Genomic DNA, 27759 nt, shown 5'->3' on the forward strand with positions numbered 1-27759 from the left:
CCCAGCAATCTGTCTTTCTGACATTCGACAGCTTTCTCTATTAGTGTTCCACGTGGACACTTCTTGCAACTTTTTTGAACTGGGGGAATATTCACATGTGTATATATGTATGAATGTATGTGTGTATTTTTCTGCATGGACAGTTGGGAAGCTTACTGGGGTTTGCTTTTGTTTTATTATTTAGTAAATTTTTTCTTCAACTATAGTTAAATGGACGATTCAAGACATTCTCACAGACTGGTGCTCCTGGGTAACCCACACCTGGCTCAAGAAACTGCTCCTCACCACACTCCCAGAGCCCCCGTGCTTCCTGCCTGTCCCCATGCAGGGCTACCACTGCTGTGACTTCTAGCAGCTTGGCTGAGTTTGCCTTTTTTTCTGAACACTGTGTAAACGAAATCATACTCTAAGATCAACATTCTGTTTATGAGTTTCATAATGTGGCAATGTTTGTTTATTCTAATTCTGTACAGTATTCCACTATGTGACCCCGTAGCCATTTATCTGTCCTATTGATGGAAATTTGGGTCACTTCCAATGTTTTGCTATTACAAACAAGAGTGCAAAAACCATCTTTGTGTGTAAATAGATCTATGTATCTGCATCCATCTCTCTGTCATTTCTAGTTTGACGGCGAGATTCCTGAGAGTACATCTGCCAAGTCTCAAATAGGAATATTTTACATTTTGACTTTATCAAATTGCACCCTAACCTGAGCTCGAGAGGTGTGCAGCGCCCACATCCCTGCATCCTCCCCAAGGTTGGATTATTTTCCATTTTTAATATTTTTGTCAATCTGATAGAAGAGAAATCAGATTTTATTGTGCTTTTAATGTGATTTTTTTCCAGCCAGTGAGGCTAAGCAGCTTTGAGTTTTGTTTCTGTTCGGGGGCCAGGGGAATGCTTTCTTTTCTGAACTGCCTTTCTTTGTCCCGTGCTGGGTCTAAAAATCTGCACAATCATGGACATGGACACTTGGTCTTTCCACGTGTTTCTCATGCTTTCTCTCTGCCGGTTACTTGTCTTTAAGCTTTGTTTATGGAGCAACTGCTGGTTTAAATATAGTCTGTTTTTCCTCCTGCTCGTTGTTTATGATCTGGATAGTCCCGGAGGGTGTGTGTGGCAACCTCCAGGTTCAAGTTGGTGGGGGTGGAGAGCCGCAGCAGCTGGACCCCCCAAGATGGTCTCTCTGGGGTACAAAGGAACACTCAGTTCAGCACTGAGCCCTTGAGAGGGAATTTGCCTTGGATGCTGTCTCTAGTCTAGTTTCTGGGTCTTTCCAGTGTCGCTCAGAGTCCCCCCTCAGTGAAGAGAGTCTTTCACTTGGCCCCAGGACCAGGAAGCAGGGGGAGCCAGGGCCAGTAGGGGTGGGGACAAGAGAGATGGGGGAAACCCAAGAACAACAGCTAGGCAGCCCTATTCTCTGAGTTCAAGTTCTGAACCACTGGATTTAATGCTTATATCTGTCTGCTCCAGCTGACCTAACAAAATACCAGAGATTAGATTAATTCAACAGTAGAGATTTATTTCTCAGTTCTGTAGTCTGGGCAGTCCAAGATCAGGGTGCTAGCAAGGTGGGCCCCATGTGGAGGCCTCCGTCTTGGTTTGTGGGTGGCTGCCATCTTGCTTTGTTGCTTTGTGCTGATCACAGGGCCTCTCCTTGGTGTGGGTGCAGGAGGGAGAAGGAGCACGTTCCTTTTGATAGGGGCGCTAATCCCATCTTCTTGACTTCAGCTAATCCCAATTGCTGCCCAAAGGCCCCTTCTTCAGATACCATCCCACTGAGGAAAGGGCTTCCATATAGGAATTCTGGAGCATTTAGTCCAGAACAATGCTCCAGACTTTCCTGAAGTCTAGCTTTGGGAAAGTTACCTGATTGCTCTGTGACACAGTTTGCTTCTCTATAAAGGGGCAATGTTAATGTTAAGGAACTAATATATCGATACATACCTACAAAACACTTAGGACAGACTGTGATTGCCAGCCTCAAAGAAGGTCTTCGTGGGGCTGGGGTTTTGGCTCAGCGGTGGAGTGTTCGCCTAGCACGTGCAAGGCCCTGGGTTCGATCCTCAGCACCACATAAAAATAAATAAAATAAAGGTATTATGTCCAACTACAACTAAAAATAAATATATATAAAAAAAGGTCCTCGTAATCCATGCCTCCTCATATTTATGGCCTTGTAGAGGCCCCTCTCGCATTGCATCAGGATGGGTCTTCCATCCCAATAGAATCCAGTTGAAATGATGGTGGGTGACTTTTGGGCTGGATCATAAAAGTCTTGCTCTTTTTTTTTTTTTTTTGGTATCAGGGATTGAACTCAGGGACATTCAACCACTGAGCCACATTCCCAGCCCTATTTTGTATTTTATTTAGAGACAGGGTCTCACTGAGTTGCTTAATGCCTCGCAGTTTCTGAGACTGGTTTTGATCTCGTGATTATCCTGTCTCAGCTTCCCAAGCTGCTAGGATTACAGGTGTGCCCCACTGCACCTAGCTGTCTTGCTCTTTTGGATCCCTTGCTCTGAGAAAAGCCAGGCGCCATGTTGGGAGGATGCTCAAGTAGCCCTGTAGGGGGAAGTACATGGGCTGAGGCCTCCCACAAACTTGCTAACTATGTGTGTGCACCATCTTGGAAGCAGATCCTCCAGTTCCAATCACCACAGCCCCAGCCAATATGTTGCCAATAACCTCTGTAGAGACCTCAAGCCTGAGCCACTCAGCTTAGCTGCTTTTAAACTCCTGAGCCACAGAAACTGTGTAGGATAAGAAATTGATTTTTTTTTTTTTTTTTTTTTGGATACTGGGGATTAAACTTAAGGATGCTTTGCCACTGAGCCACATCCCCCAGACCTTTTTATTTTTATTTTGAGACAGGGTCTTGCTAAGTTGCTTAGGGTCTCACTAAGTGGCTGAGGCTAGCCTGGAACTTGTGATCCTCCTGCCTCAGCCTCCCAATGCCGCAGTCTGGCTGGGCACAAAATAACCGAGCCGCCACGAGGCACTTGTAGGTTCAAACAGGAACTACTTTATTGCCCGAACTCTCACCCGTACTCCACACGCGCTTCCCGGGAACTGTCTCCCACTCCACCTGGCTCCGTGCCAACCCTGAACCTGAACCCTGAGAGAACTCAACGGGAAACTAGTGGGCACTGAGACAGCAGGAGCGGCCCTATTGCCAGACAGCAGGGGTCCATATACATCTGAATACACAGCCTGCCCCAATCCAGCATCATCTAGTCACAGCAATTATACACAGCTTAACTTAATTATCATCATCTTAATGGCTCTCAACCACTCTCAACCACCACCTCTCAACCACTCCTTCTGGCAGTGCCAGGCACCATCCCGACTCAGCTGTGGCTCTCAACATCCCAAATTGCTGGGATTATAGGTGTCTGCCAACATGCTCGGTTAAATAAATGTTGATTTTTGATTTAAGCTGCCATGTTTTGGGGGTAATTTGTTATGCAGCAGTAGATAATCCACAGATGGCAGGCAGGGTGGCACATATCTGTGGTCCTGGCTACTTGGGAGGCTGAAGCAAGAGGATCATTTGAACTCAAGAGTTCAAGGGTAATCTGGGCAACATAGCAAGACAAAGTCTGGAATTAAAAAAAAAAGAAGAAGAAGAAGAAAAAAAAAAGAGAGAGAGAAAGTCCACAGGCCACAGAGTTAGCCACAGAAACTGTCCAGGGGATGACAGGGAGCATCAATCACTCCCTGACTGTGTTGGGCATATGCATGGTCCCCCCTCTGTGACATCAGTTTTCAGCAAAGGATAGAGTGCAGGGGAGGACGGTCACCCAAAGGATAGTCACCCAGACCTAGACTTTTGGGGTAGAAAGGGCCAGAGAGATCTATGCCCTTCTCTCATTTTACAGATGAGTAAACTGACACACAGAGGTTAACCTTCCCTTGGTGACAGAGCTGACACCTGGCCTCAGATCTGTTAGTCCTGGGTGGCCCCCTCCTTGCTGTGTGCTCAGATAGATAAGAGTCACCGCACCTCACAGTTTGTAGAGCACTTTCACTACTTTATTTCAGGACCCTCAATGTGGAGCCCCCTCCAGACCCTACTGGCTCTCATGTCCCCTGGGTGTTCCTTTTCTCCCAGAGTCGTTGTAGCTGTCCACAATGTTGACCAGATCTGGGGACAGTGGGAGGAGTTTTGCGTCCCCTGGCCCAAGTCTTGAATGACAAGGTCCCGGGACACCCTGCTCTCTTCTGTGGCACATGGACCGGGCCTGGTGGACTTTGTCCTGGCACTTGGGGCTGCATTATGCCCCAGACCCGGTGAACCTGCCTCTGCCAGCTGCTCTGGCTTTAGCCACTGGATCAAATGGCCATTGGTTTGATCCTGTGATTTGGGAAGATTCTTCAATGAACGTGGCATCAAAACACTTGGCAGAGATCTCGGTCCCGAAGAAAACCAGTGTCTGTGCCACCCCCACCCCTCTGCAAGGGGAAATCCGGAGCCAAAGGCGGACACCAGCCTCCAGGGGCGGTAGGGGGCGTGGGAGAGCAGACACGCGCAGGTGAAAGAGATCTGCTCGGTGTCCCCGGGAAGCATCTAAACAATCCGGAACCTTGTGTGTACCAAAGGGAAGACGGTGAGTTATTTCCTTTCCAGCATCACCACCCCTGGGGCTGCGTCATCTTGGGCAAGTCCCCACCCCCACACCGGCCACCAGGGACAGGGCAGGATCTTTGGGGATCATCTCCTGTGGTTGTTCCATTTGGCAGTTTTGAAGACACCGCAGGTGGGTGTGGCTGATAGGCATCACGTTGCCAGTCCCCGCAGACAGGGAGCTGGAGTCCAGGTGTCCAAGCCCCACGTCAGGGTTCTGTCCCCTGAACCAAAAGGTCTCAAAATCTCAGGTTTCTGAAAAGTCCCTTCTGTAGTGAGAATCAAAAACAGCATAGACTTATGGGTTAAACAAGCCTATTCCAGCTAGGTGGGTGAGGTGGTACATGCCGGTAATCCCAGCAGCTCAGGATGTTGAATCAGGAGGACTGCAAGTTCAAAGTCAGCCTCAGCAACTTAGCGAGACCCTGTCTCAGATTTAAAACGTGCTGGGGACGTGGCTCAGTGGTTAATTACCCCTGGGTTCAATTCCTGATACCAAAAAAAGCAAGAAAATGGGGCTGGGGGTGTGGCTCAATGGTAGAGCCAGTGCCCAGCAAGTGAGGCTCTGGGTTCAAACAGCACCACATGAAAATAAATAAAATAAAGGTATGGTGTTCATCTGTAGCTAAAAATTTTATAAAAGAAAGAAAGAAAAGAAATTTTTGCTATTTTTTTTTTAAGTTTGATAATGGCATGGTGATAATGTAAAAAAAAAAAATCATCAGAAATACAAACTGAAGGGTTGGGGCTGGGGCTCAGTGAGAACGCTTGCCTCACATTTGTGAGGCACTGGGTTCCAGTCTCAGAACCACATATAAATAAATGAATAAAATAAGATCCATCAACAACTAAAAAAAAATTTTAAATGCTTACTAAAGTATTTACATGTAGGGCTGGGGATGTGGCTCAAGAGGTAGCACGCTTGCCTGGCATGCACGGGGTGCTAGATTCAATCCTCAGCACCACATAAAAATAAAATAAACATGTTGTATCCACCGAAGACTGAAAAATAAATATTAAAAAAAATTTAAATAGTATTTACATGTAAAAAAAACTCAATGGCTAACATTTGCTTTAAAATATTTCAGAAATATTTTATGGTATAGGTAAATAAGATTGGGAAATGTTGAAAGAGTTGAAGCTGGCTTGGATTACATGAGTGCATTAGACTATTCTCTCCTTTATATGATTGAAACTTTCATTAACAAGCAGTAAAAATAACTGTTTCTATTAAATAGACTTGCAGAGAGGGAGACAGTAAAATGTAGTGATTAAGAGTTCTGGCCGGGCACGGTGGTGCACACCTGTCATCCCAGCGGCTTGGGAGCCTTAGACAGGAAGATCATGAGTTCAAAGCCAGCCTCAGCAAAAATTGAGGTGCTAAACAACTCAGTGAGACTCTGTCTCTAAACAAAACAAAACAAAAGAATAGTGGCTCAGTGGTCGAGTGTCTCTGAGTTCAATTCCTGGTATCCCCCCCACCAAAAAAAAAAAAAAAAAGAGAGAGTTCTGGGCCAGACACAACAGTGATATATTCTATATTAGTCACTTCACCTGCCCTAGCCTTACAGTATTTCTGATAATTGTTAATGGTAATGGTTTACAATTTTCTGGTTCCGATGCTCTTTCTGTCACTCATTGCTGTTGAAACTCCGTTGAATGACTTCCCCTCTCTGAACCTCTGTAACTCAGCTGCAAAACAGGGAAAATCATGATCCCAACCTGAGTTATTTGGAGGACTGGACAGCAGGAAGAATGGACAGGACCTAGCACAATGCCCCGCACATAATAAGCACTCAATAAATGCTTTGGTGGAGGAGCACAAGTTTAGTAATCAGGCTATCTCGGACGTGAACCCTAGCCTTTTTCTGTCACTTGTGATTGTGTGACTTCTGCCAAGCCAATTAACTCTCTGTACCTCATTTCCTCCTGTGGGACAGGGGAACAAAGATCATAATACCTCCCCCACAGGGCTGTTGTGAGGATTAAATGACAAGACATGTTTTGATGCCCAGCGCGGCCCACGCGGGCACTTGCCTGCCTCACCCCGGACTCTCAACAGCGCCAGCCTTGCTATGCCCGGGCTGGAGTCGATCCCACTGTCCATTTGCTTGGCACCTGGGCTGCCAAGTGTGGCTGAGAAAGTCAACAGGACCACGTGAATGGCCCCTTGCAAATGACAGATCTGCCGGGACAAAGCAAGGGCCTTCTGCTCCTGCGGGGCCTCCACCTTCCCCAGGGCTCTCCCTCCTGTGTCCCACGCTGGAGGGTCCCAGCCTTCTCCACCACCCACTCCTGCTGCTGAGCCGGGAGTTGACCTCAGTCACCTTCCTTGCGCCTCTCACCCATCACCTCAAAGGTGGGAGTGGCCCTGCCTTCCCAAACCTTTAGAATGGACTCCATCCCTCCCTTTCTCTGCATGGTCTATACCGCCTCAAAAAATCTTGCTCAAATGCTCAGTCTCTTCCGAATCTCAGGTTATTTACGGGAAAAGTGTGCAGGACCTCAGGAAGGAGGGAGAACCAGCCAGTCAGTCACAAGGGCCGAGTGGCCAACCTCAGGAAAGGAGAGAGAGGAGGAGGAAGAGCCCTGGAGAAGGTGGATGGTCGGCGGCGGGGGCAGAGGTCCCAGCTCTGTCCCTGCACTCTCACCCATCCCCTCACTGAAGAACCCCGGGTGGGTAGATACCGTTTTTGCTCTTAGTCTTCAAAGTCCCGAGGGACAGTGGAATTTACAGGCAGAAGCTGGAAACTGGCTGAGCATGCAGCGGAGGGTGGGGAACCCTGAAGGGACTCTCAGCTTCCTGCTAGGTGCAGATGGGTGGCTGGTAGTGTTGCCCACTGAGGCATGAGGCAAGAAAAGCGGAAGGAGGAGGTAGGCTGGGGAAGGTGCTGTGCTGTGTGGGGGATGTGAGTTTTAGGTGCTGAGGGAGTATCCCATAGGAATGGCCAACAAATCTTCACTTAAGGGGAGAAAACAAGTCTGCCCTGAAATCAGGGGTCTGAGGCTCGCTGACACACAGACATTGGAATCATGAATATTTGCAGGACCATGATGAGGGCGGATACTGTGACTTTTGTTATCTCACATCTTAATCAAGAGGTGGGCAGTTACCAGTTGGATAAATTGGCAGCAAAATGGTGGCATCAACAATCCAGGGACTTTTTTATAGTTCCCCTCTGTCATCTCTGAGAGTTGACATCTTCCTCAGACTTTACACCTCATGGTTGCAAAATGTCTGCCCACCCTCCAGGACCCCATTCAAAGGCACTAATGAGCCAGGTGCAGTGGTGCACACCTGTAAAATCTCAGCGGCTCAGGAGGCTGAGGCAGGAGAATCGTGAGTTCAAAGCCAGCCTCAGCAAAAGTGAGGGGCTAAGCAACTCAGCCAGACCCTGTCTTTAAACAAAAGACAAAATAGGGTTGGGGATGTGCCTCAGTGGTCAAGGGCCTCTGAGTTCAATCCCAGGTACTCCCCCTACCCCCGAAATAAAGCATTAATGAGCTTTCTTCTTTCATATTTTGGGAGGAGGGTACTAGGGATTGAACCCAGGGGCCTTTAACCCCTGAGCCACATCCCTAGCCCTTTTTATATTTTATTTAGAGACAGGGTCTTGCTGAGTTGCTTAGAGCCATGCTAACTTGCTGAGGCTGGTTTTGAACTCACAATCCTCCTGCCTCAGCCTCCCAGCCACTGGATTACAGACATGTGCCACCATACCTTGTTTGAATATTAATTTTTATTTGTTTATCTGTTTGTGGTGCTGGGGATTGAACCCTGAGCTCTATCCCCAGCCCTATTAATTGTTATCAAGGAGGAAACCATTTAATTTTAGCTAGAAGGCTTCTCCTTGGGTCTCATTGGCCTTAACCACCTCCTTAGGCAAAAGAGAGTGGAATTAACCATGTGATGGTTACAGTCTTTGTGCCTTATCCCGGGTGGCAGCGGGAAGCCCACCTTCCCTGGACACAGTGCTGCCAGTGTTGAACAATCCTAAGGGCTGTGAGCAGGGAGGAAGCGATGGTCTCTTCTCAATCTTCGTCTTCCCACCCCTGGCTGGCTGGCAGTGTCACCTTGCCACAATCAAGCAGAGGCATGAGGAGCTCGGGCTCCAGAGCCACCTCTTACTCATTATGTGACCTTACACTGTGGGTATACCTCTCTGTGCTTGAGTGTCCCCCCCCCACCCCCCCGTGGAGTGGGGATATGGTGGTTATATTGCAGGTTAGTGAGATGATGAAATGAAATAACGCCTCAGGATGCTCGGCACAGAGCCAGGCGCGTGGTAAGTGATCGCCAGAAACCAGCCATTAGTGCCTGGTTGGAGGGGGACCCCATCCTCAAATTTGCCCTGCTCTGGTTCCTCTTCTCCTCCCCTCTCTTTCCCGGGGTTGGCCGCTCAGCCCTTGTGACTGACCTGCTAGTTCTTTCTCAGGCCCAGGTTGCCCTCTTTCTGGAGTCCGGCACACTTTCCCCACGTGTTGCATGACCTCCTAGACTTGGCCTGGGGCCGGAGGCCACTGCTTCCAGTCTTCTGCCTGGCACCTTAGGCTGGGTGACCCCAAGGTTCCTACATGAGATCCTACCTTACAAATAGCCATCGGGCTGGGCTGAGGCAGGAGGATGGCGAGTTCAAAGCCAGCCTCAGCAATTTAGCGAGGCCCTATAGCAACTCAATGAGATCCTGTCTCTAAATAAAATATCAAAAAGGGCTGGGGGTGTGGCTCAGTGGTTAAGCACCCCTGGTTTCATCCCCAGTACCACAAACCAAAACCAAACAAACAAACAAACAAAAAACAGCCATTGGAACTGCTCTAATGACTTCTACCTGCCAACAAAGAAAATGACCCCAAAAAATGAAAAAAGATTTAAGATTTATGCAGAGAACCCAGGGGAGCCCCTGGCTAAAGTCTATGGTCCAGGCAGTGCTCTGGAGAGTTATTCCCATCCATCTCCCTTCCCGGACTGTGGGCATGTCAGGGAGGGAAATGGATCACTCATCCTTCTGTCACCTTGGTGTCTGCTGTATACTTAATACTCAGAAAAATGTCTGATGAATGAATAAGACTCCTGGCCTCTCCGCTTCCTTCCTAAGTGACTTTTCTTTTTCTTTCTTTCTTTCTTTCTTTTCTTTCTTTCTTTTCTTTTTTTCTTTTTTTTTTTTTTTGTACAAGGAATTGAACCTAAGGGACGCTTAGCCACTGAACCATGTCCCAGCCCTTTTTATTTTTTATTTTGAGACAAGGTCTTGCAAAGTTGCTTAGGGCCTCCATAAGTTGCTGAGGCTGGCCTGGAACTTGCAATCTCCTTTCTCAGCCTCCCAAATCGTTGGGATTACAGGCGTGCAACACCGTGCCAGGTTTCTAGGTGACTTTGAACAAGGTCCTTTTCTCCTCGTGACCCATATCAAAAATCTGTCAAATGAGGGACTGGGCTATGTCTCAAGGGAGCCCGTTCAGCATTAAGTGCTATAAGTAGACAAGGGTAAATAGGCAAGGGATGGAGGGACAGGCTGCCTGGGGTGGGGTCTCCAGGGTCCCCAATAGAATGCCACACTCAGGTCTGAGGCAGGGGGAGCTGCCCTGATCCCTCATCTTGGGAGCTGCTGTAGGAGAGGGGTTGGAATTGATCAGGCTGGTGAGGGGGCACTATTAACTCCTGGCATCCCAGTGGCCCCCTCTCGGGGTCCCATTCCCTGGCTCTGCACCCTGGCCAGGGGAAGACCAATTTCTGTAGGAAACTCTGGGTACCCTGGGTACCGAACCCTCCCCTAAACCAGCCTCCGAACAGGCTGTTCTTGTTTACGCCCCCCGTCCCAGGGGAACAGCGATTGCTCATCCTCGCCTGCGATTTGAGAGCGCCAAGTCTTTCAGGCCTGGAGGAAACACAAGCCCGGCTGGCCACTTGGCATCGGAATGCTCAGCTGGTCCCCTCCCGGGGCTCATGTGACTGCAGCCCAGCTATAAATACCAGAGGGGCCTCTGCCCAAGACAGAATTCGGGCTCCCGGAGGAGACAGCAGAGAGGATCTGAGCAAGCGAGTGTTGGTGGCAAAGGTCTGCGGAAGCAGGTGGTGGGGGAGGCGGCCTCGCTCCAGCGATATGGATTATAAATCAAGCCTGATCCAGGATGGGAACCCCATGGAGAACCTGGAGAAGCAGCTGATCTGCCCCATCTGCCTGGAGATGTTTACCAAGCCGGTGGTGATCCTGCCCTGCCAGCACAACCTCTGCCGGAAGTGCGCCAGTGACGTCTTCCAGGTCGGTGCCGGCATGGCCTGTCCAGGGGCCCAGTGGTTCCTGAGCCTAGGACCCTTCCAGTCAGGACTGGCTCTTTCCCCTCCAGAGGGAGGCCTGACGGTGGCTCAGGACTGGGCGGAGGGGGCTGGGGTGGCTCTGCGCCCCAGTCCTTCTCCATGACGCATGTCACCTCCCGCCCCGCCTGCCCTCCCTGTTCACTCTGTGGTCAAGAGTCAAATGCCTGGAGCGATAAGTGGGGGAGGCAGGCGGAGAGGAGAGAGAAACCAGACCCCTGGGGCCGAGCCAGCCCGGTGGCAGGGCCAGGAGCTCTGGGAGGAGGGTGGCAGGCGGCCCTGGGCAGCAGGGGCATCTTCCCTTTGAGGGTGTTTGCTTCGATATGGGGCAGGAGGGGCTCCATCTCCCTGAGAAAGACAAGTGGAGGTCCTGGCTGGGAGGCGGGAGGCGGGGTTCCCAGGGACACTGCAGGAAATGTCCTGTCCCTCTGGCATCTTTGAAGTGGCAGTCCCAGGACCTTGCTGTAATCATAAGGCCCTTCTCATGGGCGGGCAAACGGAGGCACAGAGAGATAAGGCTGCTTGCCCAACGACACTCAGAATAGGTGACTTGAACCCAGGTCTGTGGGCTCCTGGATCGGTTGCGGGGAGCGCAGGTGATCAGGTTTGACCAGAGCCTTGGAGTGAGCAGGGGAAGGCTAGGAGACTGGGACAGGAAGCGACCGAGGAGGCACACGCCTCACCTTGCCTTGGTCACCTGCAGGCTGCAAATCCCTACTGGACCAACCGGAGCAGCTCGCTGTCCATGTCTGGTGGCCGTTTCCGCTGCCCCTCCTGTCGCCACGAGGTGATCATGGATCGTCATGGGGTGTACGGTCTGCAGAGGAACCTGCTGGTGGAGAACATCATCGACATCTACAAGCAGGAGTGCTCCAGGTCAGCGCAGGCCCCGGCCACCTCCCAGGCACTGTCCTCCTGCTGTGTCTGCTCAGGATGGCGTCCCTGGGCAAGGACGCAATTCAGAGCCACCGTCTTCCTCAGGCAGGAGTGGCTCCTGTGGCTGTTCAGCTCACCCAGTGCATGGGAAGGGGGTTAGGCTGCCCTCTTGGGGGACACTGAGACAGAGATGGGGGGAAAGATGAGGTGTAAGGAAAGGAGACAGGAGCCAGTGGCGTGGCCCCGGGGGGCAGAGAAAGTGCCCCGTGAGAACACAGCCAGGCTGTGGATAATAGCAACGGTCCTTCCCCCTTCCCTGCAGCCGGGCCATGGATGCTTCCTCTAGGTGCCCCATGGCCCAGGCCTGACTTTTGTTAGCCCCATTCCATGGGCATCTGAGGCCCACAGAGGCAAAGTCAGTACCCAGCATTCCCGGCCGCAAAGCAAGCCGAGGATCTGGGTTGACCCAGCCAACACAGCAGCTCTGTCTCAGGCAGAACTTGAATGGTGGGGTTGTACAGTGTCATGTCGGGCCTCCAAGTAGACAGAGACAGAGCCGTGTGGGAGGGAGAGCTTTATAAAAAAGGACGCCCTGGCTGGGGGCATAGCTTAGTGGTGGAGCGTGTGTTTGGCCAGCACAAGGCGGGGTTCAAGCCCCAGCACCGGAGGAAAAAAGGTCAGGACGTTCTGATGAGATGGTCTTTATGCTCCAGAACCTTCACCAAGCCCCTGGAGCACCCTGCCCAAGGGAGACAGACCAGGCCAGTGACCAAACACTCTGGCCTGCAGTATGGTATTTGCTCTTCTGCTTCTGTTACTAAAGCATTGGGACCTCTTGGTCGAGGATTTGGGGCTTTATTTTCCCTGTCTGCAAAACGGGATGGACAACAAGATCAGTTACTGTAGCAGGGCGCAGTGGTTCATATCTGTAATCCTAGAGACTCAGGAGGCTGAGGCAGGAGGATTGCAAGTTCAAGGCCAGCCTCAGCAATTTAGCAAGGCCCTAAGCATCTTAGTAAAACCCTGCCTCAAAATAAAAAATAAAAAGGGCCAGGGATGTGGCTCAGTGGTAAAGTGCCTATGGGTTCAATCCCCAGTACAAAAAAGAAAAAAAAAATCTGTTATTGTGACTGTCAAATAAGATATGGATAAGAAATGTTTAAAATCAAATATTCATTGAGAACTATGTGCAGGCATGTACTCAATGCTTTTTATACATTTTTCCTGTGTAATCCTCTCAGGCATTCTTATTTCCATGAAGAAATGCATGGTCAGAGAGGGTCAGAGGTTTGTCCAAGGTTACACAACCAGCAAGTGTTAAATCTATGACTGATTCCACAATCTGAGTATTCTTAACTCTTGGGCTATCTTGCCCCTGGTATTTCTAGAACTCAGTGCTACAAAAATATAAACATATTGTTGATCAAAGAAATTAAAATACAATTGAAATTGTACCAAATAATCGGCCCACCCAGCATGGACCTAAGAGCATGTCCTGTTCGAACCCTTTGAGGCCTTTCCGAAGAGTCAAGTGGTAATGACGGCTGCCCTGTGCTGAGGGTCTGTCCCATGCCCTGTGCCTCACATTCTTTTTTTATTGTTGGTTGTTCAAAACATTACATAGTTCTTGATATATCATATTTCACACTTTGATTCAAGTGGATTATGAACTCCCATTTTTACCCCGTATACAGATTGCAGAATCACATCAGTTACACTTCCATTGATTTACATATTGTACGACCTACATACTGTGGGGTCAGGCTCCAAATTCCTCAATAGGACACCCATAGCACAAGAGTGCCTCACATTCTTTACAAACAACTTCCACCCCGATTGCAGTAGTCCTGAGAGAGATTGAGGCTCTGAGAGGTGAGCTCACTTGTCCAAAACCACAATGAATAAGGGGCAGAACAATCTGATTTGAATCCAGATGTTGAAACCTGAGCTCGGCAGGGTGGGTCCCCGGGAGGGAGGTGAGCTTAGGCCACTGACCCTCAGGATCTTGCCGCACCTCTGCACGGCCATCCGGAGCTCTTTCCCTAGGGCATGGGGACAGGTGGTCTCCTGCCAGCATGGAGACCCTGGGCTCAAGGATGCAAAAAGACAAGTCTTAGTCCAGAACTGGAGGGGACAATAAAGCCTGGGTGTGACCAGTCACGCAAGGCTGTTGGAAGGTGAGGCGTTGACACGGATAGGGGGACAGTCATCATTTGACGTGGATGAGATCCCGTGATGTCAGGGACTGGGAACCTTTCAGATGAGAGTATGGTCTAGCCGGAGGGGTGGGGCCTACCCCAACCTGGGTTGGGAAATGGCCGATTTTACCCTATGAGAAGGACACAGAACGTGCCGGAAGCCCTAAGTGGAGAACGCAGTGAAGGTGCTCTAAGCATGAGTGTAGAGGAGAGAAAGCCGCAGCTCTGGACCCAGGAGAGACTCCCTGGGAGTCAGTCGAAGCTGGCTCTGGGCCACCCCTGTCCTCGGCCACCCCTGTGCTAGATGTGTGACTCAGCAGCGCGTGGCCTCCTCTCTGAGCCTCAGGTGTCGCCAGGCTGTGCTTATTGGTTTATTCTTTCTACCTGGATTGAATGACATCTCCTCGCGCCCGGTACTGTCCACTGTAGATTCAGGGACGAAGTGACCAGGCGAGCGTCTCAGCTTGGGTGGAGGATACAGTCTGGAGGATTAAATATAGAATTACATGAGGCCATCAGTATAAATTGCTTAGTTCAGAGCCCAGTCTGCAGCAACCGAGAGCTGCGGTGACTATAATTAGAGCAAAGCGCTCTAGCCTCCCTTGCCCTGCCAGGCTGGGTGACCTTGGGCAAGTCAGTTCACTGGGGAGGGAGGGTTCCTATTTTCCAAACCACCTCCAAGTCCACTCTCTGGAATTCTGAGACCCATCCCATGTCCTCTGCGTTGGCAGAGCCCCAAGCCAAGCCCAGCAGTGGAGTCCTGGGATGTGGGGATGGGTTTGGTGACATCGTTTCCCTGGTGCTGGTCCTCCCGTGATTGAAGCCGCGGGAGGGGTTCGGGACGCCCCCTGACCTGTGACTGTCCCTCACCTTAGCCGGCCCCTGCAGAAGGGCAGCCACCCAATGTGCAAAGAGCACGAAGATGAGAAAATCAACATCTACTGCCTCACGTGCGAGGTGCCCACGTGTTCCATGTGCAAGGTGTTCGGAGCCCACCAGGCCTGCGAGGTGGCCCCGCTGCAGAGTGTCTTCCAGGGACAGAAGGTACCAGCTTGGGCTGCTTCTCAGGAGGTGGATTTGATCCTTGTTGATTTGCTGAGCAGCCCTTTTAGGAATAGTCCCTCGGGAGGGACTTCCCAGGCCGCAGGGACATCAGCCCTTGCCTTCCTGGGGGAGGTGGCTGAGCTCATGGGTTATACTTAGAACCATCTGAGAGCCCCTGGGTGTGGCCACAGGGGAGAAGCCAGACCCCACCGCCAGGACACCAGGCCCTCTCAGGCCACGGCTTCTCCATCCTGTGTACTTTGGGCCCCAGATATCTCCACCCCAGCCTCAGCGCTCCAGACTCCATACTCCCCTGCAACGGGAGGCAGCCTAGAGCCCTCTCCCGGGGCCCCTGGCCTCACCATCCTGTCCACATGGTAAACTCTAGCCCCCCTTTCTGTACTCTTTCTCCCTGCTTTCTAGTCCTCTCTTGATCTCTTTCTTCTAGAACTTTCCCACTCTATTTCTTTTCTCAGTTACCAGCCCCTCCTCTGCTAGTACCTGGCTGTGTGTTTTGGGCAGCTCAGCTGCCTTCTCTGGGCCTCATCTGTAAATAAAGGATGCAGGATCTCTCTGATATTCTCTGCAATGACCTGAGTGACACCCTAGTAAAGCTGGAGACCCTTTCTAGCAGAGAGGGGACTGAGGGCACCATGTTGCTGCCATGCTTGAGCATGCCAGCCCAAGTCTGTTTCTGTGTCTCTCCTCCTGACTCCCATCCATCCTCCCCTCTAGACTGAACTGAGTAACTGCGTCTCCATGCTGGTGGCGGGGAATGACCGTGTGCAGACCATCATCACTCAGCTGGAGGACTCCTGTCGAGTGACCAAGGTGAGGGGACGCAAGAGCCCTGCCTGGAGGTTTGAAGTCCCGTAAAACTGGTCTCTGGGAAAGACTCGCTCCTGGGTTGTGAATGAAGGCTGCAGCTTGGAGCCCCGGTAATCCACAGAGATGGCCGGGAGAGATGAAGCCATCCATCTGCTCACTTAGCAAATGCCTCGTGAGCGCAGCTGTGTCGGGCATGACCAAGACAGACCTGGTCCCTGACCAGGGAGTGCCTGCCAATCATCCCCAGCATTTATTCAGCACTAGTAATTTTCAGAACACTTCAGTGTGCTGTGGAGACCAAAGCTCCTCCAACGTTAGAGGCACATGACCCCCCCACCCCGGGGGTTCTGACTCGGTAGGTCTGGGAGGAAGCATGCAACTCTGCATTTCTGACAAGCTCCCAGGGTTTGCCCAAGCTGCAGGCCCACGGACCACACTCTGAGTGGCAAGACTGCAGAGGGCAGAAGGGGACTTTCCCAGCCCTGGAGAAGCATCCAGGATTCCTGTCTCCCCTTGAGGCAGGGAGCTGGAGATGAGCTGGGGAAGTAACTGCCAGTGGGTGAAAAGTTGAGGGCAGGGTGGGTTCAAAGGAAGGAGGGGGACAAGTTGATGGCCTCCGAGAGTTCCCCATCCGAGAGGCGCTACTGTCATATCCACTGTACAGAGCAGGTAGCTCAGGTGTGGCGTCCTGGGGGGAAGGGAGCTTGCCCCTCCTCTGGGGCGGCTACAGGGAGCTGACTTCCACCTCACCTGGGAGTGAGGCGGACCTTCCTGCCTCCAGCCTCAAACTCAACCCCACGTGGAGGGAAATGTGCAACTTGGGGCCTGGAGAGGGGTCACCATCTGTGACCTGAGTCTCCAGCTGTTCTCCACGATACCAGCTTCCACACGTCACTGAGCGTCTCTGGGACCTCACGGGTGCTTTCCTCCTCACCAGCCTTCACTTTGCCTTCTGCCAAATGGGGATGTCATAAGGCCTCCTCTAAAGCTACGTAGTAAGGACCCCACGGGATGTGACCATGGGATTTCTGTCCCCAGGAGAACAGTCACCAGGTGAAGGAAGAGCTGAGTCAGAAGTTCGACACCCTGTACGCCATCCTGGACGAGAAGAAGAGCGAGTTACTGCAGCGGATCACGCGGGAGCAGGAGGAGAAGCTGGGCTTCATCGAGGCCCTCATCCAGCAGTACCGCGGGCAGCTCGACAAGTCCACCAAGCTGGTGGAGACAGCCATCCAGTCCCTGGACGAGCCTGGCGGGGCCACGTTCCTCCTGGTGAGTGGGACTCAGAAGGCCTGGGCAGCTTCAGGGTGTGCCCTTCCACTGCCTACCCATGGCCCCTTGGACAAGTCATTTAAACCCTAGAGCCTCAGTTTTCTCATCTGTGAAGTGGGCATGTAACAAGCTACCTTCCTCTTACTGATTTAATGAGGATCAAATAAGAGGATGGTTGTGAATTGACTTTGGAAGCTCCAACATACAGGGGTCCACAGAGAGGCAATTAATTGAGCACCTAGTATAGCACAGGCGCTGAGGTGGAAACAGAGGTGAACAAGGCCCAGCCTGGAAGAGCTTGTGGGGAGATGACAGAAAAGGTTCGCTGTAAGACGTCAGAGTTCAGTTCACTAAAAACTTCCTCAGCTCCTGTGGGCTGGGCTTTGCACCTGAAAAGGTGATTAGGCTGCTTCTGACTGGGAGGCTTCAGGCTGTAAGAGGACTTGGATTGATACCTGGAGAATCCTGGCCTCCTACAGGCCAATGGGAGGGTCCAAGGGTGGTGACCAAGACACGTGCAGACCATGGACAGAGGGGGAGAATCCAAGTTCCGTTCAGCTCAGGTGGGGTGTGGGTCACCATTGGGCTAGGGACAGGCACCCAGCGTCCATCTGCAGCACCCAGTCACTGTCTCTGCACATTTCCTGGGGTTACCCCTGGCTGCAGTCCTAACCTCTGTCCTCTCTTCCCCCACAGAGTGCCAAGGAACTCATCAAAAGGTCAGTGTCCCCAGGGCCTCTGGCCTAATCGCCCAACGCCCAGCAGGGCCCCCGATGCCTGTCCAGTAGGACCCCTGAGCTTTAGGCCCGTGGGGAGGGGACCCCTGGATGGCTTTTCTGGCCTGTGCATCCCACTTCCTTGGACCATCGTTCTGCGTGAGGCTGGAGAGGAAACACTTTGTCCCCCGCCTCCGGGAGTCTCTCCCTGAAGCCGGGGCTTGGGCCTGGCCCAGAGCCGGGGCTGCCCTATGAGACCGCCGGGGCTGCCCTATGAGACCCCCGGAGCTGAGCCTCATGCTCTCACCCTTCTCTCTCCCTGCAGCATCGTGGAAGCTTCCAAGGGCTGCCAGCTGGGCAAGATAGAGCAGGGCTTTGAAAACATGGACTACTTTACTTTGGACCTAGAACACATAGTGGACACCCTCAGGGCCATCGACTTTGGGACAGGTAAAGGAGGCCGTGGTGCCACTTGTCTGTCTGCTTGGCCCCGAAGGCCAGCATTGCTCCCGCCAAGCCCCGTGGGGAGGCCGCCACACTAACAACCCCACCAGCTGCCAAGCCAAACTCATGCGGCCAACTTCTAGTTGAGCCCAGAGCCCAGTACAGTGCCTAGGGCATAATTGTCGAGCAATAAGTTATTTATGGATAATCCAAAGATTGGAGTGTCAGGAATTAGACAGACCTGAGTTTAAATCCCAATTCTGCCATTTGTGTGTTATCTGTGTGACCTTTGCAAGGTCCCCCTCCACCTCTTTGAGCTTCATTTTGTAACTTCAAGAACTAGGTTGAAGTTGGGTTTGGTGATGCACACCTCCAATCCCCGCTGCTTGGGAGGCTGGGGCAGGAGGATTGCAAGTTCAAGGACAATCTCAGCAACTTAACAAGACCCTGTCTCAAAAAATAAAAAGGGCCGGGACATGGCTCAGTGGTTAAGCACCCCTGGGTTCTATCCCCGGTACCAAACAAAGGTCCTAAAGCTGAAATAGCAACGGATGGATCCATCCCTTACTGTAGATCACCTCCTTGCTCCATGGCTTCCCTCCCTAAGCTGAGGTGTTCAAGAGTGGGTGTTGCCTGTGGACATGACCTTCCTCAGTTGCATCGTAGGTAAAATGGAAGGATACCATCAATAGCTACCAATGGCTGCCAGTTACCGAGCCGGTTGATTAGGATTTCCATGTCCCGCGCACTAAGCCCTTAACATCAGTCCTATCCTTCAGTATAACTTTATGAGATAGGTTCTATTATCATTCCTATTTTGTAGTTGAGGAAACTCAAGCTCAGAGAGGATAAGCAAGTGGTTCAAGGCCACACAGCTAGTGAGTAGTCCACTCCAATCCCACTGTGGGTCATCTGGCTCACAGGACCCTGCTGAGGGTATATGACATGCTGTGTATACAGCACTTAGCACAACACTTGGCAAACAGTGAGTCCCCAGTGAAAGCTAAAGTGAGCAGTGGTTGTGATAATGGTTAAACAACAACAAACTCCCTGGGTTACGCACAGAACCCAGGCCCTTGGCTAGCATGCTGACTGTGACTTTGGAGGCATTTTGGCTTGTTTTGTTTTTGTTTTTTCGGTACCAGGGACTGAGCCCAGGGGTGCTTAACCACTAAGCCACATCCCCAGATTTTTTAAAAATTTATTTATTATAATTTTTGTTGTTGGGAATCGAACCTAGGGCCTTGTGCATGCAAGGCAAGCACTCTACCAACTGAGCTAGATCCCCAGCCCTATTTATTTTATTTTGAGAAAGGGTCTCACTAAGTTGCTTAGGGCCTCACTCAATTGCTGAGTCTGTCCTCAAACTTGCAATCCTCCTGTCTCAGCCTCCAGAGTTGCTGGTATTACAGGTGTGCTCCCCACACTGGGCTTTTGGAGGCATTTTGGAGACACTTGACAAACCCTGACTACACAACCCCTCAGGGGTCCCACAGGATTAAGGAGGTGATTTGGGAGAGGGGTGGGGAAGGGGCATGCTCCCTGTTTGGAGAGCTCGAAGGAGAGGCCCCAGAATGAGAAAATGGGGTCACAGGCTTGCAGCTTGGTCACTGTCCCTCTGGTACTCAGTGTAAGGAGCAGAGATGGCCCCAGACCTGTTCCTTCCCATATCCTCCCCTCTGTGGGCTGAGGAATGAGGAAGATGGGTTGGGTGCTGAGCAAGCCGATTTCAAAAGCGGAGTGAAATGATCTCTGACCTGAGAAGGAGGAGTCTGTCCTGTGCTCCCCAGGCAACCTCTGTCTGTCTGAGATGTGCAGAGGCATGAGGGCTGCTCCCTAGGTCCCCCCAGGTCTCTGTGGCCATAGGCCAACAGGGATAAACCCTGCAGCTGGAGGGGAGAAAAGAGTCCCCAGGAGGCAGGAACATGGAGGCCTGGCCTCGGGACGGGTTTCTGCGGCCTCCTGGTAGCCCTTGGAGCCGGGCAGGGGGAGAGGGCCCGCAGCCTGGCTGTTCCTGGCAGCTGGTCTGGGGAAGCAGCCCCATCCTAACACAGCTGATCTCTGTCACAGATGAGGATGAGGAAGAGTTCATTGAGGAAGAGGAAGATCAGGGAGAGGAAGTGTCCACAGAAGGGAAGGAGGAAGGTAAGAACTCCAAGGGTCTCCATCCATTCCTTCCATAACATCTCAGGTACCTACCGTTTGCACAGTGCCATGCCAGCATTGGGGGTGACACTTTGTCCTATTCCCAGTGTGTGTCTTAAACCCATGAAGGGCAAGGTTATTACTCTTTACCTTTAATGAGAAAACCAGCTACTCGAAGTGGCGCACGCCTGTAATCCCAGAGACTCATGAGGCTGAGGCAGGAGGATCTCAAGTCTGAGGCCAGCCTTAGTAATTTGCAATTTGGTGAGGCCCTCAGCAAATTAGCAAGACTCTGTCTCAAAATAAAAAAAAAAAAATTAAAAAATTAAACAAGGGCTGGAGATGTAGCTCAGTGGTAGAGTACCCCTGGGTTCAATTCCCAGTGCCAACAAACAAAAACCCAAATTATTCATCATAGAAAGTTTCCGTTTTATATGTAAGTGACCCTCCTCAGTGTAAAGCAATTCTACACAGAAAGGGAAAAGACAGGCCACTGAGGGAAAAGACAAGGGGCCTTAAGCCAGGCTAGGTCCACTGAGATGTTTTCATCAGGCAGCATAGGATTCAAAGTTTTTGAAAATTCATTGCTAACATTTTAAAAATTACAGATTTATTTATTTTATTTTTTGTAATACCTGTGATCAAACAGAAGGCCCCACACATGCTAGTGAGTGTTCTACCATGGAGCTATCCCCCAGCCCTTCTTAAGTTTTGAGCCAGGGTCTTGCTAAGCTGCTGAGGTTGGCCTTGAATTTGTGATCCTCCAGCCTCGGTCTCCCAAGTTGCTGGGATTACAGGTGTGCGCCACTGCACTGGGCTCCACTTTGGTTTTAAAAGGAAGAGACCAGAAGGAAATGTGGTTTAATGGCTTTATTTCTAAGTCGCTGCTTGGTACTGGGTTCAGTCCTTAGCACTACAAAAAAAAAAAAAAAAAAAAAAAAAGGACTGGGGTTGTGGCTCAGTGGCAGAGCATTTGCCTAGCATGCCTGAGGCACTGGGTTCGATCCTCAACACCACATAAAAATAAATAAGTAAGGGCTGAGGTTGTGGCTCAATGGTAGAGCGCTTGCCTAACATGTGTGAGGTACTGGGTTCAATTATCAGCACCACATATAAATAAAAAAAGATCCATCAACAACTAAAAAATTTTTTTTAAATAAACAAATAAAATAAAGGTATTCTGTCCACCTACAACTCCAAAAAAATTAAAAATAATTGCTATATTTCTAAGTTGCTACATTTCTTAAGCTCCGGGTCTGAATCCCTTTCTGACCAAGTGCCTCTTTTTAAAATTTCAGGACACCAATAAGGAGCTGGATGAGAGACCCTCTGGATGCAGAGAGACTGGGGAGGGGGGGCGGGCCCACCTGCCTTGGTGACAGGCCCGGGTGGGAGGGGTCGGGGCCCAGCTGCAATAGGGAGGTGTGTCATCTCTGCTCAGAGAGCAGGGACTAGAGTAGGACCCCATCGCTGTGTCCAGCAGCCACTGAACCAGAATGGGAAACGTGCTTGAAACAATCACAAAGGACACTTTTCTACGTTGGTGCAAAATGAAATATTTTGTACATTTTTAAAATGTGATTTTTTTTCTTTTTGTATATACTTGTATATGTATGCCAATTTGGTGCTTTTTGTAAAGGAACTTTTGTATAACGCTTGATTGTCAGAAAGAGGGGGAGAAAGCCAGGCAGATGGAGCCACCCCCTTCCTTCCTTCATAGGGGAGGGGGGGCAGGGCAGCACTCAGGGGCCTAGGAAGGGGAAATGTACTGTATCTCAGGTCCCATCCCCGCCGTGGTGGGGGTCTGAGTTCGTGTCCTATGTTGTTTTAATAAATGCACAAGCTCTCTTCCTGTTATTACAAACCATCTGAGTTTTCTTTCATTCATCCTGTTTTCCCTAGGGAGTTCAGTGAGACTTATATCTCACCCAAGAAGGGGGTCTTTTGTGTGGTGGTGGTGGGGGTCCATCAGTTTGGGCACTCAGGAAACTGGTGTGAGAATTTGAAATTTGTTTTTACTGGGCAAGGATGGAGGGTCCAGAGTTCAGCATTCAGCACCTACCTCTTTCCCTCCAGGGCCTATTGTATTTTCACTGGGAAAGGATTTATTTGGGGAAGGATCAAGTTTGGGCTCCTTCCCAGGGATTGTCTTGACACTGGGAAAGCATGTATTGAGGAAGGATCAATGTTATCAATGTTTTTCCATATTCCTCCGTCTTCCCAGGCCACCGTTTTGGGGGCTGTCATTTCTGAATCCTTCACTGGGGATTGAATCCAGGGACACTGAACCTGCAATCCTCCTGCCTCAACTTTCCAAGTAGCTGGGATTACAAATGTGTGCCACTATTGCAGAAAGCTCAGTCCTTGTCCCCAATGCCAATCCAATAACAAGGATACGGTTTTGAGAAAAAGGAAAAAGAAGATGTATTTCTTTGCTAGCAAAGCAGAAACACAGGGGAAATGTACTGTTTCCTGTCCCAAAGGCTGAGATTCTGCCCTTCAGTATAGGAACAGGGGGCTTTTCAAGAGGTGATTCAGAGAAAGTGAGATTAGAGAGGGGAGATCAGGAAGGAGATCAGAGAAAGAAGACAAGGGAGGAGAAAGCCAGGGAAGAGAAGTTTGGGAAAAAGAAAAAGTCAAGTGAGTTTCCAAGCAATGAGGGTTATAGTCAAAGCATCAAGTGAACCCCTGTTCCACTACCACCCCTGGTTTAAGAAGCATCTTTAAACCAGCATTTCCCAATGCAAGCTCCATGGAAAACTAGCCCTGAGATGGTCCTTACAGAGGAGGTTTGATGTATTGTTGCTCTGGTTCACCAGAAAACAAGCCTGAGAAAAAGCCTGGGTTGTAGCTCGGTGGCACACACCTGTAATCCCAGCGGCTTAGGAGGATGAGGCAGGAGGATCACAAGTTCAAAGCCAGCCTCAGCCACTCAGCAAGGACCTCCACAACTCAGTGTGACCCTGTCTGTAAATAAAATATAAAATAGGGCTGGGAATGTGGCTCAGTGGTGGAGTGCCCCTGAGTTAATTCCCCGGGCACACACACAAAAAAAATGTCTGGATGCTTTAGCTGGTTTTCAAGTCCAAGGGTAAACAGAATAAAGGAAAATGGAAGCAAGGCAGATGGAGAGGCAAAAGCACACCGGCTGCATTACCAAGCTGGCCACAGCTTCACCAAAACCCCGCTGTGGCTGTCTGAAAGTACCTAGCAGGTCACACAGAAGGCAGCAAGTTCCAGCAGTTCGAGGGAGCGGGGAGGAGGAGGGGAGGTTTGTGGGCTGACTCCTTTCCATCTCCTGTTTCCTCTCTGAGTTGAAATTGGCTTCCTGCACTCCCAGGTTGCATCACGTGGCCCCTAGTGGGCACCTCCATGGTCCAGTTGAGTTGGAACTATAGGGCTTCGCGGAGCGCCTGGTACTGTCACCCCCCAGGAACCTGTAACTTCAAACTTTGTATATACTTGTATACACCCTGCGGAATCTGTCCAGCCTTTTAGACATGCACATCACAATGGCAAGGTAAGGCCAGGAGCAGTCCTGCCTTAAAGGAAGCTGAGACCCTTAAGTGCTGCCTGATCTTGGTCTCATTACTTTTTTGGTGGATGGAATATTTAGCCCAGCAAGAACTAGGGAGTTCTTGGCTCACATGACTCCCCCAGAACTAGCACATGATTGAACTCCCTTTAGGAAAGCCCTAACCCTTCCCACCTCTGCCCACTTCCCTTCCAAGAGTTTTTCCTAAGGCTAACTTGGTCCCTAACTGGGAATTGCAAGGAATCAGATTTTGGTCTCTTTTCTAGACCTTTCTCAATTTTTAATTTTTAAAAAATTGTGTAGCACACACATAAGTGCATAAAAGTAGTTATAAGGTTTAATGAAGCCCTGCATTACTACCACTCAGGCCAAGACAAAGAATACTGCCAGCCCCCAGAGCTGTCCTCATGTCTCCCTCCAATGTAGCTGCTCCTTCTGCCTGAGGTTAGCCAGTGTCCTTTTCTTGATGGTTTTCTTGATGGTTTTATCTCACAAAGTATCTTCCCACAGAAGACCAAAATAATTTGAAACCAGAAAGACAAAGCCTTCTGTACCATGAAATCACAAGAATCAGTATCATAACCTGGGTACATTCCGTCTCCAGATGGCCACTCCAGGTTACTGATTACATGGGAAGCAGGCACTTCAGTCTCATATCTTGTCACTTATGGGGGCGGGTGGAGGTCAGGCTAAGCTCTGAAGTCAGTTCCTTTAAATTCCAGGAAAAGCTGAGCGTGGTAGCTCACACCTGTAATCCCAGCGATCAGGGAGGCTGAGGCAGGAGGATGGAAAATTCATCGTCAGCCTCAGCAATTCAGTGAGGCCCTGTTTCAAAATAAAAAACAAAAAGGGTTGGGGATGTGGCTCTGTAATAAAGCGCCCCTAGGTTAAATCCCTAGTAGGAAACAAAACCAAACACACTAAGGCTCTTTCTGTCCTGGCAAATTTGAATACTTAAAGCTGGTGATTTCGTTCTTTGTTGCTGTTCTGGTGTTTGGGATTGAATCCAGGACCTCTCCACATGCTCCGCAAGGCCTGAGCTTCATCCTAGCTCCTAAAGAAGGGTTCTTTATTATTATTATTATTATTATTATTATTATTATTATTATTAAGTTATAGTTTAACACAATCTCTTTATTTCACTTATTTATTTTTATGTGGTGCTGAGGATTGAACCCAGGGCCTCGCACGTGCTAGGTGAGCACTCTACCCCTGAGCCACAATCCCAGCCCCCTAAAGAAGGGTTCTTGATCTACAAACTTCCTTTAAGATCACCTTGCAAGAGAGGAAAGCTGGCTTGAGGGGGTTTTTTCCAATGAATCTCAAATATAGTTCCATAGGCTGCTACATCAGAATCATCAGGAAAGGTTTCCCCCTCCCTAAACCTTTCATTATGGGAAATTTTTTAAATACTGAAAAGTAGAAAGAATAGTGTACCCCCATGGACCCACCATTTTCTTTTCAATTTTTTTTTCTTTTCTTTTTTGGTACTGGGGACTGAACCCAGGGATGCTTTACCACTGAGCAACATTCCCCAGCCCTTTTTTCAATTTTCAGACAGGGTTCGCTAAGTGGCTGAGGCTGGTCTCAAACGTGCGATTCTTAACATTCCTAATCGCTGAGTTGCAGGCATGCACCACTGTACCCGTCTGAAGTTTTTATTAATGAACTTTTTGGCTAGTTGAACTCTTGCAAATTGATTAAAATGCATTCTGAGGATACGCGGGTGGTGGGACTGTTGGGTGTGTGGGTGACTCCCCCTTCTTGGAGAACTTCATGGAATCCCTTACCCTCCCCCTCCTCTCCAAAGGGCTCCAAGCCAAGAGCGCCAAATTCAAAGGTTTCCTCGACCAATCTCCATAGGACACTGTATCCGCTCGGTGATCCCAGTCACCCTGCCAATCAGCACCCACCACGTAAGCAACTTTTCTTCTTTTTTTTTTTTTTTTAAGAGAGAGTGAGAGAGGGGAGAAGAGAGAGAGAGAATTTTAACATTTATTTATTTTTTTTTATTGGTTGTTCACAACATTACAAAGCTCTTGACATATCATATTTCATACATTAGAATCAAGTGGGTTATGAACTCCCATTTTTACCCCAAATACAGATTGCAGAATCACATCGGTTACACATCACATTTTTACATACTGCCATATTAGTGACTGTTGTATTCTGCTACCTTTCCTATCCTCTACTATCCCCCCTCCCCTCCCATCTTCTCTCTCTACCCCATCTACTGTAATTCATTTCCCTCCATGTTTGTTATCCCATTCCCCTCATAACCTCTTATATGTAATTTTGTATAACTCGGCGGACACAACATCTTTGTTGGTATGTGGTGCTGAGGATCGAACCTGGGCCATATGCATGCCAGGCGAGCACGCTACCACTTGAGCCACATCCCCAGCCCAAGCAACTCTTCTTAAGCCAAAGCTTATAAGCACATTCTCTCTTCTGTGTCCTCTGCTCTCCTCCTCTTCTTTCTTTCCTCTCTCTACCCTTTCTTTATCTTTCTGCACCCCCCCCCCGCTCTCTACCTCTCCTTTGGGCAGCCCCCCAATAAAATCTCTTGGTTGACTCTCCGTGTCGGTTGAGTCACTCGCCTTTCAGGGACAACCTCGAACTCCATTTCTCCTGTTAGACTCTCACCACAGGGTTCTGACACCATGTGCGCAAACCCAGCAAGCAATTGATTCTGCAGGGGACACCAGCAAGCAATTGATTCTACATAATTCAACTCTAATACTATCTACCTGGAGGACTTGGTCTCCCCCCACTTTAGGTATCAGTCATAAGCCTCAGGTTGTTTTACTTGTGCTTCTGACCTACAGGCTACAAATTGGGGTTCCCAAACCCACTCTTTGAGTTTGATCACGGTGTTACTTAAAGCTCAATGGCAATCCAATAACGAAGACAAGGTCTTGGGGGAAAAAAGAAAAAGGTTTACTGCATTGCTGGCAAAGGAGGAACACTGGGGACTCCGGTCCCAAAGGCTGTGATTCAGCCTAACTACAGGCTTTTATAGAAGTGATTCAGAGAAAGTGAGATTGGGGAGGAGAGATTAGGGAGGAGAAGATCAGGACGGTTATTGTCCTTGAGCCCACACCCCCCACAGGAAGGAAGCAACACAGACTTTGGGGATGGCACCAGAAGATCGCAGAAATGACTACCTCCCCAATTAACAATGGAATTATAACTCCCAACAGAGAACGCGTGGAATGTAGGCTTTGAATCCCCAAAATTCACAGCCTCTGGGACGGGAGTGCCCTGTGCTTCCCCATTACTAACGAAGCAATAAACCTTCTTTCCCTTTTTCTTAAAACCGTGTTCTTGTTATTGGGTTGGCATCAGAGACAAGGACTAAGCTTTTGGTAACAAAGAGACTCAGAGGGCAAGGTGTGTGGGAAGGGGTTCCGAGTTTCCGTGCCCTCTCCAGGCACACCACCCTCCAGGAGTCTCCATGTGTTTGATTATCTGGAAACTTCCTGAACCCTGTCGTTTGTTTTTTTTTTTTTGGTACCGGGAATTGAACTCAGGGGAACTCAGCCACTGAGCCACATCCCCAGCTCTATTTTGTGTTTTATTTAGACACAGGGTCTCACTGAGTTGCTTAGGGCCTCGCTTTTGGCTGACACTGGCTTTGAATTCGTGATCCTCCCATCTCAGCCTCCTAAGCCGCTGGGATTACAGGCCTGCGCCACTGCGCCCGGCTTCTTTTGGGGTTTTATGGAGACTCTGTGTTATAAGCATGATTAAAG

The 27759-nt window shown here is 49.9% G+C and overlaps 1 protein-coding gene across 4 annotated transcripts; it reads left to right on the forward strand.

Moving 5' to 3' along the window:
• The first annotated feature begins 10623 nt into the window (after window positions 1–10623).
• TRIM63 (tripartite motif containing 63) lies at window positions 10624–26583 on the forward strand. 4 transcript variants are annotated; one of them, XM_081305715.1, is made up of 10 exons: window positions 10625–10890; window positions 11647–11819; window positions 14893–15061; window positions 15797–15892; window positions 16928–17161; window positions 17858–17880; window positions 18203–18327; window positions 20392–20466; window positions 25812–25919; window positions 26412–26583. In XM_081305715.1, the coding sequence occupies exons 1-9, from the start codon at window positions 10732–10734 to the stop codon at window positions 25862–25864; spliced, it is 1107 nt and encodes a 368-aa protein (XP_081161841.1). In that variant the 5' UTR covers window positions 10625–10731; the 3' UTR covers window positions 25865–25919; window positions 26412–26583. The 4 variants fall into 4 exon arrangements, with proteins under 4 accessions (XP_081161840.1, XP_081161841.1, XP_081161842.1 ...); XM_081305714.1 differs by lacking the exons at window positions 25812–25919; window positions 26412–26583 and adding an exon at window positions 23807–23979 and having other exon boundaries at window positions 10624–10890; XM_081305716.1 differs by lacking the exons at window positions 25812–25919; window positions 26412–26583 and adding an exon at window positions 21765–22333 and having other exon boundaries at window positions 10626–10890.
• Window positions 26584–27759: the final 1176 nt, after the last annotated feature.

This window comes from Spermophilus citellus (genome assembly GCF_964194105.1).
Source record: "Spermophilus citellus genome assembly, chromosome: 9".
In the NCBI taxonomy this organism is placed as follows: Eukaryota; Metazoa; Chordata; class Mammalia; order Rodentia; family Sciuridae; genus Spermophilus; species Spermophilus citellus.

Excerpts from the sequence above, each read along its gene's own strand:
- TRIM63 (XM_081305714.1), top strand. The coding sequence starts at position 10,732 with ATGGATTATAAATCAAGCCTGATCCAGGATGGGAACCCCATGGAGAAC. Across the intron at positions 15,893-16,927 it reads ACTCCTGTCGAGTGACCAAG|GAGAACAGTCACCAGGTGAA; the intron begins GTGAGGGGACGC and ends TTCTGTCCCCAG. Across the intron at positions 20,467-23,806 it reads CACAGAAGGGAAGGAGGAAG|GTTGCATCACGTGGCCCCTA; the intron begins GTAAGAACTCCA and ends CTGCACTCCCAG.